This window comes from Sciurus vulgaris (genome assembly GCF_902686455.1).
Source record: "Sciurus vulgaris genome assembly, chromosome: 5".
Taxonomy (NCBI): Eukaryota; Metazoa; Chordata; class Mammalia; order Rodentia; family Sciuridae; genus Sciurus; species Sciurus vulgaris.
The window spans coordinates 125,281,993-125,300,183 of NC_136465.1; the positions used below are offsets into that span (position 1 = coordinate 125,281,993).

Here is an 18,191-nt window from a genome sequence, read left to right on the forward strand (position 1 = left end):
AAAAATGACAGGGAGCAGAGCTCTGTTGTCACCATAACCAGGTTAACCAGGGTTATACTGCTGTGGCTGAAATACAAAACCTTACATTATTGTTTATTGTAAGGTCATGGTGACAAACCTTCAAACCACATTTAGTTCCAAAGTTGGACTAAGTCCCATCTAGGGCAGAGAGGAAGATAAAAAGAACTAAACTCAGACTCTAGAGCCTATTACAAGCAGATCTAAATGTGTAGCATAACTTCCCAAGGGCTTCAAGGCAGGGTAGTAGGCCTATTCCAGACCAGACACTATTTCAGATGCTTGTTTGTATCTGAAAATGACCAAATGTACATCATAAAAGAATGAATGAGAAAATAAGAGAATTGGTCATCAATGACATTATAATACTTTAACTTCTGAGGGTTGTTTAGTTATAATGTGCTTGGGAATCCTATAAAAACAAGGTCATTTCACCTTGAAACCTCCTAATATAAGGCAGCAATAAATAAGACTCAAGAATTTGTCTCTCAAGGAGTCATCTAGAGCAGAATCTTCTGAACCACCTGCCAGATCAAACTCTCACCAACTCCTTCTCAAAGAACTGCCTATTCTCAGGGGTGGACCCCAACAGCCATGTCCACATGTAATTCTGGATCCCTTCCCACAATTACACATGCCAAGGGTAGATATCTGACAAAAAGAACCAAATAGTCTTTTTCTCCCAAAACTCAAATTTGGAATTGAAAACTTGGTTGGTGTGGTCTGGTTGCTTGATGTGGCATGAAGAGGCAGATGTGAGGCCCTAGTGAAAGAATTAAAAGTTGTCACTTTGTTTCTAGGTGGCTTTCTGGTGCAGTGTTGCTGTCCCTTCTGAAATACAACTGCATTGCTATGCTTAGGTTCCATAAGAAGAATGATAATTCTCTATAACCCCTCTTTCCTGCCTCTGTCCCTCTTGAGGTTAACTCAAAGGCATTTCTATGACTTGTGAACAAAAGAAATAAGTAGCTAAAAGACTAGGATGGTTATGTAGCATTTTAAATATTTCAAGTATAATACTAAATAGATACCATACAGAAGATTAGATATGACCACCTAAATATTAAGTTTGCATTATAAATGGAAAAAAGTTAAAAAGTGAATATATTACAAAAAATTTTTAACATAATAGGCCAAGGGTTAGTAGCCTTAATATATAAAGAACTCATACAAATAAGATTATTTCCATGAGAAAATGGACAAAGCATATAAACCAGAAAATCATAGAAAGATACTAAAATAGCTAATATAGACTATATAAACCTATAAATAATTATTTAACCTCTAAATAATCAAACATGAATCATAATGATGTGGGTTTTCATCTATTAGATCACTGGCAAATATTAAAGGCTTAATTCTAAAGTAGTTTCCAACCCTACACTATTGACTGAAGTGTGAATTAGTATAGTCAATCTGATAATATATAATTGTGAATGTTCATGGTTTCTAGCCAAACTTTCCATGTCTAGTAATTTATCTTAAGAAATAACTGGATGAGTTGAATACATCCTATAAGGCTGTACAACAAAAGGCTAAGAGTAAATCCCAGATGGGATGTCTAATGGGGGACTCAATAATGCCTTCTGTGGAATATGAGATAGTCACTCTGCTTGCTGACTTGGAGAAGAATCCAACACATATTGTTGCGTGAAGAAGTCACATTAGAAGATGTGTAAAAGTAGGGCCAACTTTTGTTTTTTAAATACTATTAAAATGAAAAGATCTAAAGTATTAAAGGTGGTTAATGGTTTTACAATTTTCACTTGTTCTTTTTTTTTTCCTTTTTTCATTGTAAACAAATGGGGTACAATTAGTTTTTCTGTCTGTACATGAAGTAGAGGCATACCATTTGTGTAATCATACATTTACATAGGGTAATGGTGTTTGATTCATTCTGTTATTTTTCCCTTCCCCCCAACCCCTCCCACCCCTCTTTTCCCTCTATATAGTCCCTCCTTCCTCCATTCTGCCTCCCTCCCATCCCCTATTATGTATCATCATCTGCTTATCAGTGAGATCATTCGACCTTTGGTTTTTTGAGATTGGCTTATCTCACTTAGCATGATATTCTCCAATTTCATCCATTTGCCCGCAAATGCCATAATTTTATCATTCTTTATGTCTGAGTAATATTCCATTGTATATATATACCACAGTTTCTTTATCCATTCATCAATTGAGGGGCATCTAGGTTGGTTCCACAATTTGGCTATTGTGAATTGAGCAGCTATGAACATTGATGTGGCTGTATCTCTGTAGTATGCTGATTTTAAGTCCTTTGGGTATAGGCCAAGGAGTGGGACAGCTGGGTTAAATGGTGGTTCCATTCCAAGTTTTCTGAGGAATCTCCATACTACTTTGCAGAGTGGCTGCACTAATTTGCAAACCCACCAGCAATGTATGAGTGTACCCTTTTCCCCACATCCTAGCCAACACCTATTGTTCACTTGTTCTTTATACCTTCTACTATGCTGCATCATCTTACTTTTCTGTGATGACTATTTTATAGTAAAACTTTTTAAAAGTTGTTCACTAAAAACATTGAGTAAGGGGAAAAAAAAAAAAAAAAAAAAAAAAAAAAAAAAGGCCTACAGTTTTCAAGTAGAGAGACAGGAAACGTTTACAAGACAGTTAAAAACCACCAGAGGAAAGAGTCAGATGCAAGCGTATGAATCTTAGATCTGCCACTTACAAATTTTTATGACTTTGAACAAATTGCTTACCTGTGCTGCATGCATCTCATTGAATTCACATGTAAAGTGCTTAGTACAGAACTGACATGCAGGAATACTTCAACAAATAATAACCACTGCATTTAGTAATTTTTAAGGTATGTAATAAAGCTTAAACAGTGATGTGATTAGATATATGGAGACAGGTCAACCAAATCAAACACTATTCTTAGATTACTTTCAAAGTATCTGCTATAGTCCTAGGTTGGGAAACTAGTCAAAATATTCAAAGAACAATACAGAAGAGGTTCCTCAATTCGTTGCCTTAACTTTAGGTTATAAAATTAAGTTCCTGCTTCACTGGCACTATAAAGACATTTCCCCCTACATAGTGGGTATGGACACAGTTGACTGTGGAAGGTTATAGATGCAACACACCTAAATCAGAATCAAAGCATGGCTAAATAACTGCAATCCCATCCAGTCTCCTTCTCTCCCCTTCCCCCACTTTCAGGGATAACAAAGACTCTCCTGAACCAAATTTCAATTAAGTTTCTCTGAGCACTTTTCTCTACTATGCTTTGACTTTCACCCATGTCCTGTCCACTTATGAAGAATTCTACTAAGTGGGTTTAGGAGGAGCCCCGACCTTGATATCTGATCAAATTCCTCATCCTTCAGTTTTTATATATAAGTCTCTCGTCTGTTTTCTGTAAGAATCCTACTGCATCAGTTCAGTTTAGTTTGTTGTCTCCTCTTAGTAAATTTCCTTGCTGAACCCCTCTCTCTGCTTTGTAGCTATCAATCTCCAGCCGTCAGGAGTCTTGAAGAAAGTTTTCCCTACTGTTTAAACAAGAATCAAGATAACTTTCTCGTGACAGTGGGTATGTCTAAAGGTCTTTGGACCTGCAGGTACAGAGATAATCACAATACTATCTGGAAAAAATTAGTTTGCTTCCCTCGTGTGATATAAAGGCACCAAATTCTAAGATTCAAAATTGCCCAGTAGCATTAAGAATTAACATCATAAAAAGCAAAACCCTTCTGTGGTTCCCTTTGAATCATGAATCCATGACTCCATTTTGACTTAATTTCAAAGACAGAAAACGTGAGAGGGAAGACTATGCTATCAAGTTTTCTTTAGGATGATGACTGTGTCTTATGGTACTATGGAACCGGCATGGCATGAATGCCTGACACATAGGAGTGCAGTAATTTAATCAACTTGATGAGAGACATTATGAATGATGCTTATTTTCTGATAGACAGGGATATAAATTCAATAGTGAAAAATATCAATCCTCTGCTTAGTTAAATCAAAAGGCCTGAAAGCCTTTGGGATTCGGTTTTGTTTTGTTGTTTCTATCAAATATCAAGAAGTAAAACTAACTTTTCTTGAACAATAATATTTTTATAGGAAACAATTCCAGTATAGAGTTTTAAGTTATGAATTGGTGTTTCTGCAACCATAAATAGCAAATGCTGTGTGGTGGAGTAACATCAGAGATATTGTTTATCTAAACCAGAGCAGAAACACAGGGTAGACCATTTTGAATGGTGAAATCCTGTTCCTGAGCCCTGGAAGGACATTGATACATTCCCCTAAGAAAAAGCATACCCCAGGAACTCTGCAAAAAGATCTCTGTAAAAGGGATGTTCTACGCCAGGGGAGATTAGAATGGAAAATGAAAGGCCAGGGGATTTCTGAGTTTTGGGGCAAAAGAGAAATAGTGGTTTCTCTCATTACCACTGCACACCCAAGCGGTGCTATCTGTTGGTAATGGGTAATTAGTAGCAATGACTGAAAGAGCCAGAAAGACTATAGATTCCAAGAGAAATCCAAATACTTGCAGGTTGGTTGCTAGACTTAAATAAGAACATTTAATCAAAATTTCACTATTTTGAATCTGTAAGAACTTTCATCACACAAAGGCTCTTGAGGATCTCAAAGTAGTTTTTTTCCCCCCTCCCATATCCAGGGTTACTTTCATCAGAAGGTAAGAGAGGAAAAATGATTTTACAATTATATCTATAACCTGAATAAAAATCACACTAGAATTCTTATTCTTTTTGAACCAAGAAATGTACCATTAATAAAACTTAAATATGATGCTTTAATATATAAAATAGTGTTACTCAAAATGGTAGCACATTCTTTGGCCTTTTGCTGTAGTTTAAGGCCCAAACTCCACATGTGCCTGCATCTCTAAGTCCAAATGCTCGTCAATGGGAGAAAAGTTAGGCAAACAGAACCAGAAGGAAGAAAAACAAGAAAAGTCAGTCAAAGTGGGTTTCTAATTCATTAAAACAAAAACAGAAAACCGACTTCCAGGTTTCTGCAGTACAGAGATCACCTGGGTGGTATGTGAACTTATGAAAAGTTAGCTGCCCCATCGTCTCTGGGTCAGACTGTTACTTTCCCGTGGGTGTTTTCTGGGCAGATCTTACAGACTCCAGTGAATTCAAAAGCACATTTTAAAATGAAACCTGCTAATGCATATTTCTGGAAAGATTTATATATCATCTTTAACTACAATGCTTTCCAGAGCTGTATAACCTAATAAATTCCACTTAATTAAATGGATAAACTTGTTTTTGCCACAATAGGAAACTTATTGAGGAATTAGGAAATATCATCAGTACAATATCAATGAGTACTGAAAGAATAAATGATGATCTTCAGTTCCTGCATCCCACATCTTATAGGGAGTGTTTATAGCTTATTCTCTAATTCTATAACATGGAGTATTTCTCTCTTCTTGAAAGGGATTAGTGATGTGTGGCCAAAATGAACCATTTCTCCTTAATTTTTCTACTGTTCAAAAAGGTTGGTGATCAACACTAGAGTTCAACTCATCTTTCTTGGCTCTTTCAAGCCCTTTACAAACTGGTGCCAGTTCTCCCTCCCCAGGAAGGCTGGACCAGACTCAGTTTCTAGAAAGGAAGAAGAGGTACTTCTGATTAGGGCTTCCTCACCAGCATCCTTCCTAGTTCTACTCTGAGCAATAGTCCTCCTTCCAACCTAGAATCACTGCTCTTAGATATTATCCAGCACAGAGAAGAGGATTTCCTTTTCCCAGTAGATCCTCAGGGCAAGGGCAGCATTTCTGGTGGTCCCTGTGATCACAGTCACTTTCCACTTGTCTTTCTCTTCCCTCCCCTATTTCAGCCATTTTGGTCACTGAATAGGATTGAGAAGAAAGACAAGACAATGTTAGCTATTAATCCTGGGTTCAGATGTAGGTTTCGTAATTTAATACTGAAGACAGGGGAGTTTACTGTTGTCTCTGGGTTCTACTAAGATGGTGTGACCCTGGGCAAGCTGCTTAACCATTCAGTGACTCTGTCCTCATTTATAAAGTAGAAATGGTAGTGCCTACTCCCACGAGATTATTGAGAATCAGATTATAAAATGTGAATTGGAAAACAGTGTAAACATTGAAGAGTAAGCATTAACTATGTTAGCTATAATAAATACTATGTATACATTGTAAAAGAATGAGGTAATTCTACTTATATTGTCTTGGGATAGCATCAATGACAAAGTGTTTTATGAAAATGCTACAGAATAATATACTTGATAAGATCCTGTTTGGGGAAGAAAAAGAAACATGTACATGCTTTATAGGTACCCAAAAAAGTCTAAAAAGGCACACATCACCCAAACACTGGACTACTGTATACAGGTCTTTGCTTGAATTAGCATGCATGTGCTACTTTTATAACTAATTTTAAAAACTAGAACTTTTTTAACAGTCTTTCTAGCAGTCCACCTTTCATGTTCTAGTCTAGGTAAAGACAGGCTTCTAAGAGACAAGGAAACTGAGGGTCTGCACACTTGAAGGAGAGCCTGCCACCCTCTCTTTTCAAATTCCCTTCTACTCTTTACAGTCCTTGGCACATTATATACCTAACCCTGGTATATTGAAAACATTCTGAAATTGGTTTTTATCTTTCCTTTGCTCCATGCATATCTGAGGTTTCCTTTTTCTGTGCCCAAGGGGCTTCCACCTTCAGTGTTTTCCTATCTTCCTTCCTCTCAGTACCTTCTGACCATATCCCTGCATGCTGTGTGTTGTGTGGTTCAGGCCCAAGTACACTTGCCCTGCCCAACGCACTGAATAACAATGAACCCCTATCTTTCAGGTATTTGGCAGGCACAAGGGCCCCACCTGCACAAATATATAATGGAGTATGCCTCCAAGTTGCTTTTTGTCTCACAAAGGGTCCAAATGGGCTTTTACACATTTATTTTTCATGTAAGAAACTGCTTCATGTGTTTTGGCAGACACTTTTTTCTTCCTTAAGGTCTTTACTTACAGAGGTGTTTTACTTCTGTTTTGGCTTTTTCTTGGACATTACAATGCTATTTTGTATCTCAACATCCTCTTCCATGCTTGTCTGTTGTTATATGCTATTTTGTTCTGTTTAAGCACCCACCACTCTCACTTCTCTCTCTTCACATTTCCAGTTGTGCCAAAGCTTGTGCAGATTAAAGGATGATGTGGGAAGGAAAAGAGAATTCGAGATTCTAGGCAGAGTGCCTTTCAAGTCTTCTCTTTCACCCTTGTACCGGAACCTGGAGCGACGGAAACCATGCCAGCCCGGGGGTATCCGAGCCACCAGAACCGGGTCAGCATCCAGGCGCCCAGGCGTAGGGGAACCTGATTGGTTTCCAGATGAACCAATCAGCGAGCGAAGCTGCTGTGCACGGATAGGGGAGGGCCAAGATTATAGAGGGGATGAGGTTAAAGGAAAAGAAGCAGGTATGATAGGCACCCGGGTTTAGTATGCACTTTTGCACCCACAGGGTCATCATTAACTTCAGATTTCTGGTCTAAATCCTGTCTCCTACTTTTCCAATTTCGTACAGCATAAATAGTAGAAGGGGCGGGGGCGTTACTTGTCCTACCATTCATAAGATGGGCTATTAACAGTCAATGAAGAAGTGGCCACATAGTACAGCAAGGGCAATGAAATCCTCCCTCTTTGCTTTCCTCGTTCCACTCTAGGCTGTCAACCTAACTCACTCGGTTTTTAAAAGAGCAAGTCACTCAAACGCTCACTTAATCGCCAAAGCTGATTACCAAAATGCTATATTAGACATCTGGAATAAGTTTCCATCCTCCCCAGGGACTGGGGAAAATAGTATTGGCATTTACCGAACGCCAGCGTTTACTACCTGCTAAAGCAGAATCGAACGAACTCGGGCTGGACGTCAGAGAAACAGATTTTGCAAAATGTACAATCACGCACACGAACACGGCCACCTCCCGGAATCAGACACCCGCCCCCAGGCGCGGCGACAGATCTTTCAAGGCTCTACCCCCACAAACTCTCCACGCGGAGGCACAAGTTTTTTTTTTTTTTTTTTTTTTTTTTTTTCATTTTTGGAGGGTGGGCGCACAGATACCAGATTCTCCTACTACGTTTTAACTTCAGCAGAGCTGTTCTGCCCACTTTTTCCCCAAGTGTCACAGCCCCCGGATTCACGGACTTGGTCAATCTCAGCTTTCCCACGGTCCAGCAACTGTCACCCTCTGCTCTACCACCCATAACTCGAGTTGGAGACGCCGTGATCTAGGGGACGAGGGGAAGGGGGAGGGGGAGAAGAAGGAAATGGCCAGTTAAGAGGTCCCCGTCGAGGCCTGGACTCCGGCAGCCAGTGGAGAGCCCTGGATCTCAGAAGGGAAAGGCTGGAACCCTGCGGGGAAGGGACCCGAGGAGAGGAGGGGCGCCGCCGGTGTCGCTGCACTCACTCTGCGTAGCCAGTGGCCCAGGGCAGCCGCCGTGTCTCCTTGAGGATGAGGATGGGGCGGGCGATGTGGTCAGCGCTGCACTCCACTTCGTCCTGAGACAGCCCGAGGAACTCCGGCCGCCCGTAGGGGAAGCGCAGGGGCAGGTCCGAGCCTCCGCAGCCGCCGCCGCCGTGCTCGGAGCCTGAGCTGCCAGCCATGATGCCGCCCATGAAATTGGCTACGGCAGATTTCACTCGAGTTAGCATATTACTCCGGCGCCCGGCAGCAGCTGTGGGAGCTGGAGGCGGCGGCGGCCGGGCGAGGCGCAGCGCGGGTCATGCAGGCTGCGGCGGGTGCCGGGCGCACGGGCAGCCGGGCCGCTGGGGCGCGCCGTGCGCGGCTCCTGGAGCTTAGTGCTGCAGGGGGCCGAGCCCCGGCCTCCTGTGCTCCGTGCCGCCGCCGCCTCCTCCCCCAGCTACACTTCCGCAACGGAGCGACATGGAGCGGGCGGGCCGGGTCTGGAGAGACACCGAGCGCTCCGGGAGCGGAGGGCTGGCCTCAGCTGCAGCAGGTCTCTTCCCCGCCCCCTGCGCTCAGCTCCTGCGTGCGCGGAACTGAGCCCACCCGGCGAGCCACCAGAGCCGCGGCGGCTGCTGCCACGGCTACCGCCGCCGTGTCATGTGATAATCAGGCTGCAAGGGCTCAGTCTGCGGCTGTGGCCGTTGCTCAGCCCCTCCCCTGCCGGTCCGAGTGAGGCTTGCACCAGGACTTTGACCTCCTAAGGGAGAGGGAGCCTAGCCGGGTCGGTACCTGGCGGAGGGGATGGGGGCGCTGTGAGCCGGTGGCGGTACAGGTGTTAGGGGTTGTCACGTGGCTCGAGGCCGTCGGCTGAAGCCAGTTGAGGAATCCGCTCCCAATAATGCCTTTGCCCTCCCGAAAGGAAACTTCGGGATCTGGAGAGGAAAAAGGAGACAGGTGCAATCATGATGGGACCGCTCCAAGTCCTGCGATGGAAATGAACCGAACCACCTGGTATAAGAAACTTAACCCCACACTGATAGCACAGAAATCATTAAATTCCCACTCCCACCACCAGGCATAGTTTCTACTTTTGTTTTTCTTTCATTACTACCGCATGCATCATTATCTGAGGAGCAAACTCTGTTTCGAACCTAGAATAAACTCAATGATGAAAAAAATAAAAGATCTATAAGAAATCTGAAACAAGCACTGTTTTAACCAGTACTCAGTTGTTTAACAAATTTGTACAAGTATTTCCCCCCAACAAAAGTATCCTTTCAAAGCTGACTCTGTTTACTATTGAGACACGTATTGTAGCTGTATTTTATTTTCTTATTTAAAAACATGGTAACAATTATCAAAGAGCACGTGTAAAACTAAAGAAACAATGCTGAAGTTAAAAATGATTTAGTGCTTGCAAAACTAAAATATTTTTGGTAATTTTATATTAAAAGCAAACAGAAAAATGAGGGTAAAATAGTGAATGTGCTTCATCAAGGGTAACATTTGTTAAATATTGGCCATAATGTTTTTGTTGTTGTTGGAATTTTTGCATTGGTGCTGGTATCCTGTTCATGTTTACTTATTCCATATCCTCTTCCTATGTTTACCTACCATTTAATTTGCCAGGACTCTGTGTTACTTGTGCAGTTATGCACTGAATGGCTCCCTTGGAGTTGGGGAGGGAATACAGGCCCTCATTCTTCTCAGTGAGCTGGAAGGGGAGAGCCGCTCAGGTGTTAGAGGAGAGGCCAATTCTCAGAAAAGGAATTGTGAGTCAAGGAATTCTTGCTGTTATGTGAAACCTGGGCAAACTGCATTGATCTCTTTTCTTTGGTATTTATAAACTTTTTTTTTTTTTTTTTTTTTTTTTTTTTTTTTTTTTTTTTTTTTGAGACAGGGTCTCACTAAGTTGCTTAGAACCTCACTGAAGTTCTGAGGTTGACTTTGAACTCAAAATCCTTCTGCTTCAGCCCCCAGAGCCACAGGGTTTACTGGTTGCACCACCACACCTGGCAAACCATTGATTTTTAACATTGTCTTTTTTTATTTTTCAGTAACTAAGTTTTATTGAGTTGATTTTAATACAGTCTTCCCTTCATTTCACTTAATGGAAATGTTTTAGTATTGACATTAAATAGGATTTTTAAAACATTCTGGTCTGATTGATTTTCAATTTAAAAGTAATACCTGATAATGGTATATTATAAAGAGATAAAAATCAATAATACAGAGCTATAAAGAAAAAAGTAAGACTGTAACAATTTCTAGGGGTATCCATTCCCCCCCAAATAGCAATTATTATTAATTATTTGGCATAATTAAATTTGGAAATGTTAGCAAGATTTGTGAATCAATGTTTTGCAAGTTGTCTTTCTGTTTTTCTGAAACCTAATTATTACCTAAAAGTGCTGTTCTGTCATTTAGCTTTGCACCGTGAACTTTGTCCTGCAAACAAAAACTAGTTTTCTTTAGACTATTTCTGTGATAAGAGATGGAAATAGGGTTTCTGATTTAAATGGGGGTAGCCACCCTTCTTAGAGGGGCCTCTGAGAATAAGTGATTTTCACACCTATGACAGGTATAGTTTCTGGGAGGATCTGTACTACTGAATTCAAATGATGTGTTAATCAGGAATTGAGAGACCCTTGAAATGTTACACATTGTATATATGGCCCAGTTTATCCTGCCACCCTGCCCCCCCCATCCAACTTGTGAGTTGGCAAACTTACGAGTTAATAGAATAGAAAGTTAATATTAATAGAATATTCATTTTGGAGATATATACGTAGACATTAGATGCTTTTGGAATCAATATAATCTCGTTACTTGACTCATAATACTTTACCTTTGTTTGTTAAATGACTTTATGCCATCAATAAGACTGTTTTCAAGGAAAAAAAATCTCTGAATAATTGTTCAGTCAATAAATTCAAAGATCCTCTAAAAATATTCATTAATTACAAATGAAAGAATAACTTACAATGAAAACACCTGGCAACATTAACTTAAGTGATCAAGGTTAATGTCACCAGTGGTGCTAACATCCTTCTATCCCTGACATGATGAACTCAAAGAAACATAATATTCATTATAAAAAAGTCAAACCACACCTAAGGTTGTTCTAACAATATCTGATCCAGTGTGTTCAAAAGTGTCAAGGTTCTAAAAGGGAAAGAAAGACTGGAACCGTCACAGATTGAGACCCAGCAAACAAGAACTGAAATGGAGTGCCAATGTTAATTTCTTAGTTTGGATGTTATCATTAGGGGAAGCTTGGTGAATGGTATAAAGGGAAGAAAAAAATTAAACACACACACACACACACACATCAGAAACATTTTATTTGTTTCAAGTAGACAGGAAAAGCTCACCTGAAAATCAGTCCAGGAGAAATCTGATTGATGCCTTTCCAGAACTCATCCCTTCCACAGCATACTTCCTTTATGGTGGTAGCCGTCCTATATTGTACTTCGCAGTTTACATGTCTTCCCAGTAGAAACTCTACAAGGTAAGAATATTCTTATCCATATTTGTATTTCTAGCACCTAGCCTAAACCTAAAAGCAGTAGAGTTCAGATGACTAATTATTTTTTAAAAATCCCAGTAACTAGGTGTATTAGTGCATGCCTGTAGTCCTAGTTACTCAGGAGACTGAGACAGGCATATTGCTTGAGCCCAGGAGTTCTGGGTAACATAGCCAGACCCTGGGAAAAATGGGTGGTCTCATTCAGGGAAGGGAAAGGTGATTAAATAGGTAAGCATCATGATAACACCCTTCATTATGGAGGAGAGTGAGCTTATATACAGCGATTCCACTACTCTCAACCATAGCCACAGATAAACATTATTTCTAATGCTCTTCACCTACACTACCAGTTTACTATTGAGGAAATTGAAGTTGGGAGGTGTATAAATGACTTGCCCCAGACCGTACAGCTAGTAATAAAGCCATAGTGTTAATTCTTTTATAGAAATAAGTAGTATTCCTGTTTAATAATGAAGCAATCATGTGCTTTCTTTATAGAAAATCAACCTTACAAAAGATTTTTTTTCATACTGTTTCCAAGCAAAGATTTGGTACTTCGGTTATCTTGACAATTTTGCAAAGTTTAAAAAAAAAAAAAATTTAATGGATCTGGAAACAAAACAACCCATAAACTATCTTAGATGTTATAAATGCAATCATGTCATTTGGAAATTGTTCCAAATTCTAGACCAATTACTTGCCAGTGATGTTTTAGGTAGAATTTGTTTCTAAGTGGTAGCTGCCTGGGTTGTGTTAAAGTAATATGGAAATTCAAATTCTGTTCAACTGAAAAAAAAAAAAAAAAGACAATTATAATGTTACCAAACTGTTTCCAAGCCTTGCCATGACAACTTCCCTTTAAAATATGACCTATCACCTCAGTTCTTCTACCCTTTTAAAATCATTGATTCAGAATTATTTTTCCAAGTTGGTGGCTTTACTAAAGTAACAAATGCAGGTTATTCACTGACTAGGAAAGTTAGTGGTTGTTCAGAGAAGTGCATGTGGTTCACAAAAATTCAGAAATTAAGCATCTAAATACAGTTTCTTTACTAAGACCTAAACCAGAATTGCTCTTTATTCTCTCAAGGGATCAGCATTGCTCTATGAACAGCATTTGTGACAGCAATCTAGAATGTCTTGCCATGAAAAATTAGCTGCTTTGTCCTTTTTGTCACCAATTGTATTTTGAATCAAATTATACTTTTTATGCTTCTCTGTAAATATTTTAGGATCATCTTCCCAAAATCAAAATAAAATTGAGTGTCATAGCAAATAATTTCATCTTTTATACTGAGCATATCCTGCTTTTATCAATTTCTGCCATGTGTCTACTTTTGTGAATTAAAAAGATTAATTCCTCAACATAACTGGGTAATTTGTCTCAATTCTTTTCTAATTGCTCTGGATGTGGAAAATTGGAATATCAGATTGTGGTGCCCCTACCCATCCACTCACCTGACCTCCATTAAGATCACCTGTAAGCTTAGAAAAAGTGAATTCATTGTCTCAGACCTACTGAGTCAGAACCCTTGGAGTAGGATCCAACAGTTTAACTTTGTAAGTCCTCCAGGTGATTCTGATACAAACAATCTGAGAAATACTGACATATTAGAAACTTGTAATTTTTGCTTAATGGGCAAGCAGACAGGAAGGTGCAGGGATTATGTCAAATAAGAAGACAACTAGTGACCCATATGCTCTACTCTAAGTGGATACAGAACAAACTGAATGAGATTCATGAGCTGTATCTATTCAGAAACTATGAACCTATCCTTTCTATTTGATTTTCATGGGCTATTAGTGCAGAACCCTGAGTACATTTGCTGTGGGCAGATATGTGAATTCTTCAGCTATGGGAAGCTGTAGAGAAGGAAGTACAATTGACTACTGCCTCCGATCATCTCTAAGGACTGTCTTACCAATACATGTCTATGCATGTATTTCTGTCATGTGCCAAGCAAGGACAGAAAAAAATCAAATAAATATAAACATACATTTGTACAAATACATTTATATGCATTTATATTTATAACATAAGCTTATATGGCATAGAAATATGTATATGTATTATATATGAATAAAATATTTAAGCACCAACATTCTTGGTAATTTTTTCAAAGGTACCAACATGGTCACTATTAGAATAACCAAAGCATTCTTGGCTTTTGCAGGGAAGTGAAACTGGAGTTTGAGATGAAACTTGAGTCCCAACTTCTGCTCATGGGGGGTCTGCAAAAGCTGCAGACCTCTGCAGTTGAGAAAGCCTGTTTCAGAGTTGTAGCTAATCACAGCAGGGGATGCCTGCCCCTGTCAGATCTGAGTTGTCTTCTTCACTACTATTGAGTGGTGTGTTGCAGCTTTTAATGATGGGTTGTGCCCTTCAGTGTTGCAGCAGACCCCAGCAGATCACCACCAATTTCTTTCTGGGTTTTTGCCCCACAAATTTGAAGAATAAAATCCATGGACAGTAATAGAAGGCAAGGGTAAAAGGAGTGGGATTTTTTTCGAGAACAAAAGAGACAGAATTCACACAGGGTGAGAAGGGACCCAATAGCAGGTGACTGCCTTAATGTACTAATATAGTAGTTCATATAGCTCTAGGGTCAATACTATTGGTCAAAATTTATGCTAATCAAATCTTGGAAAAGTACCAATGTTATTTATTAGCCCTTGCGTCTGAGCTTTCCTGTAACCTCCATTCAGGTCTGCCCCACTTCCATTTTTCTGCTGCTCAGGGACAAAGGCTTGGATTCAGAATGAAAAACTTTTCTTCTGCTATCATGTTCTTCTGAGGGAGGTCTGCAAATTGAACTGATGAAAGACAGATTAGCAAGAGAAAAGAAAGAATTTGTTTACACATGCAATGTGCATGCATGTACAAATGCTCAAGGATGAGTAACTTGAAAGCGTAGTTAAGATTTAGGGCTTATGTCCTTAATAGGGAAAGGGGATGAGGAGAAAAGTCTTCTAAGGGAAGGGCAAATAAGATGTCTTTAGAAAAGGTACACATTTTTAGGAGAACAAATGGAAAATTTTAAAAATTGTGGTACCATTTACTCAGATATGAGTATTCTGTCTTCTTTATGGTCATGAAACCCCCCTGAGAGAAAAGATGGGATTCAAGATAAGCTACATAAAGGTATGGCACCATGGCATTTGAGAAAACAAAGTCAGGAAGGTCACACTAGCTTTCCAACTGTCCTTCCCTGAAGAAGGTCATAAAAGCTAGGAAGGATTTTTCTGACTTCCCTAAAGAAGGACAGAAGATGCTCATTCAGAAGGGACACTCCCTTCACCTGGAAGAAAAGGACATCTTTATTTCTGACAACAAGGAAACACAGAGAAGAATCTGAACAAGAACTTGCTCTGTTTCTTCATTTATTATCATTGGAAATTAATTTTTTAATCCAATTCTACTCCATGGCTATCCACTTTTTAAAAATCAAATGTAGCATTAAAAAACACACAGATAAGATCTTCATTTCCTTATGAAGATTCCCATGTTGTAAACAAAATAAAACAATACAAAAAAACCCTTACATTAAGTATTTTATGCTTTTCTCACCTTATTAACCTGTCTTTTGTTGTAGGGATCTCAGCCATGAACCGAGTTATAGATGTGCCCAAGACACCCTTCCTTCCCATTGGGGGCTATGGTAGTAAAAGAGAGAAGAAATTTCTTCTCTCATGAACCTATTGCTGGTTCATAGTTCAGACCTATATAACAAAAGACAGACTAATAAGAGATAGGAATAAAATTTTATTCAATATACTTTTATATGGCACAGGAGCCTTCAGAAATGAAGAACCATAGAATCAGGGAAAATTCTGTATTTTTATGCTAAGTCGGAGGCAGAACTGGAGAGTATGATTAGATAAAAGGGTATGATCTCATGGTGGTAAACCCAGGGCAACTTAACAAAGCCCGGTTTTTCATATTTTTCTCTGTGTCCTTCTGTCTCTAGAGATGAGGACTTTCCTTTCCTCTGGGTCCTGGGAAGATATTTCCAAATGTCTTCAGAGGAAGGGCAGAGAATGACCTGCTTTAGGGAGAAGGGTAAGAGAAAGTCAGGTAGAGGCCTTCCTACTTCTGCTGTTTCCTCAAATGCCAAGGTGCTGCTTTGGGGTAGCACGTCCTGAACCCCATCATCACCCTCATTTACCAGAAATTGCTGCTTATAATTATTTATGGGAAGCTCTGAGAAAGTTTCTTTCTACGGTGTTCAATTATCAAATGCCTGTTGAGTGTGGTGGTGCACACCTGTAATCCCAGCAACTCAGGAGGTAGAGGCAGGAGGATCGAAAGTTAGAGGCCAGCCTGGGTAATTTAGGGAGATCCTGTCTTGAAATAGGGCTAGGGATATAGCTCAGTGATAAAGCATCCCTGGGTTTAACCCCCGAGTACTGGGGGGAAAAATTCAAATGTCTTCATCTTAAAATGAATTTTATTCCAAATCTGGAGAGTGAAATGGTCCCCATATCTTCCTTTATTGTATGGTTTTATAATATTTTTAGTTTAATTGCCTCAAAGGGTTTTAATCTGGCTCCACAGTCTCAACTTGCATATCCCACAGCCACCTAAAATTGAACATGTCATAAATAGAATTCATTATCTGTCCTGGATGCTTCTGCTCCTCCTCCTGATACTATAGTCTCAGCTGATGACATCAGTATCCACCTACCCAATCCAGAAATCTGGGAGGCATCTTCCATCCCTCCCCCTTTATCAGATTCCACTATCCAATCTGTCAACCAGTTTTGTTGAATCTCCTTCCAAATGCCTTGCAAGTCTCTCTCCCTGAGTCTGTTCCACAGTTAAATTACTGAGTTGGCTCAGCTCCTCCTGATCTCAGACTTCTATGGCAGACTTGCTGGTGTTTGGGTGGAGCTGTCTTTCAAGCAAAGCTAAAAGGAGCTCTCATCACACAGCACCTGGTGATGTTACTTCCTTCCCAGTTTTAAACTTCACTGGCCAGTTGGTTAAATGCTTTGTATGAGCTTTGGTAGACAGTGACACATTACTTTTCTAGTCACAGGTTAACCTTCCCTCTGTCCCAACAACTCTGTGTGTCAGTCATATTAGTTACTAGATATCCATACTCTCTGATGTCCTTGGCCCCAACCCTCTTGTGTGAACCTGCTGCTTTCCTTTGCCTGAGATGCCGGAAGCCTTCCTTCTGTCCCTCTCCACACATCCGGTGGCTAACTCTGATTATTTTCATATCTACCACGTCCTTTCAGCAGTTAGGATCTTCCTTCTCTGTATTCCCAAAGCACTTTTACATAACTGTATCCATAATTACAGAACATCATATTGTGTCACAATTGTCTGATTCCTACAATGTAAATGAATTGACTGTTTCTTTTTTTCCTCCTTGCATCTACAATACTTATTGAATACTATATGTATTAGCTAATGGTTGAGAAAGTAAATGAGTAAACAAATGACTGAGGCAGAAAGGAAACAGCAATAAGTGTGTCATTTTAAAGCCAAATTAGAAGAATTTAGAAGTGCTTTCTAGAAATAAAGGAAGATGGAGGAAAAGGTTCATAAATCTATGCCAGTATTCATGATGTTGGCGTCCAGGAGATTACCCAAATTAATATAAATGTCCTCAGTACTGACAGCCTAACCCAGGGACCCTTCCTGGATCTCAGCTGGCTGGATTCAGCTGCCCACACATTTAAGAAATAGAAAAAAAAAAAAAAAAAAAAAAAAGAAAAGGAGAAAATGAACCTCATGCAATTTGATCAAACTGGGAAGAAGCAGCTAGATTGGTCCCACAGAAGTAGTTACGATTTATAGGAACAAAAGCCAGGTAACAACACATATGTAGATGTAGTTGGCTAGCAGAGGGGGGAAAGTGGGACAATAGACAGGAGATGCACACATGCCGATATAGTTACCTGTGTGGGCTACGGGTGATCACCCCTTTCAGCCTCTTTGGCACCTGTCAGTGTGGGTGTTGGGGTCCTTTAACTTCCTTTCTCAGCAGGAGGAATTTTGTTCTTAATTGTGCATGTTGCGGAAGGGGTGGGGGTGGGGGGCAAATTCAGTCTGTTTCAGTTTACAAATCAGGTGCTTCTACTTGTTGAAAATGTTGAATTTAATACATCTGGATAAGACAACTGTGTCCTAAATTTGAATATAATGGAATATTTTTAAAATTCCTGATTTCAAAATTCACTGCCAAGCTACAGTAAGCA

General features: G+C 39.9%; 1 protein-coding gene across 1 annotated transcript in view; it reads right to left on the reverse strand.

The window, feature by feature from the left end:
- Positions 1 to 8,708, reverse strand: part of LOC306660943 (protein phosphatase 1H) — a 140,676-nt gene extending 131,968 nt beyond the window's left edge. Inside the window, exon 1 of the mRNA XM_079139695.1 lies at positions 8,453 to 8,708. Coding sequence (XP_078995821.1) covers positions 8,453 to 8,697 — 245 coding nt within the window. The 5' untranslated portion in view covers positions 8,698 to 8,708. The remainder of the gene's footprint in view (positions 1 to 8,452) is intronic.
- Positions 8,709 to 18,191: the final 9,483 nt, after the last annotated feature.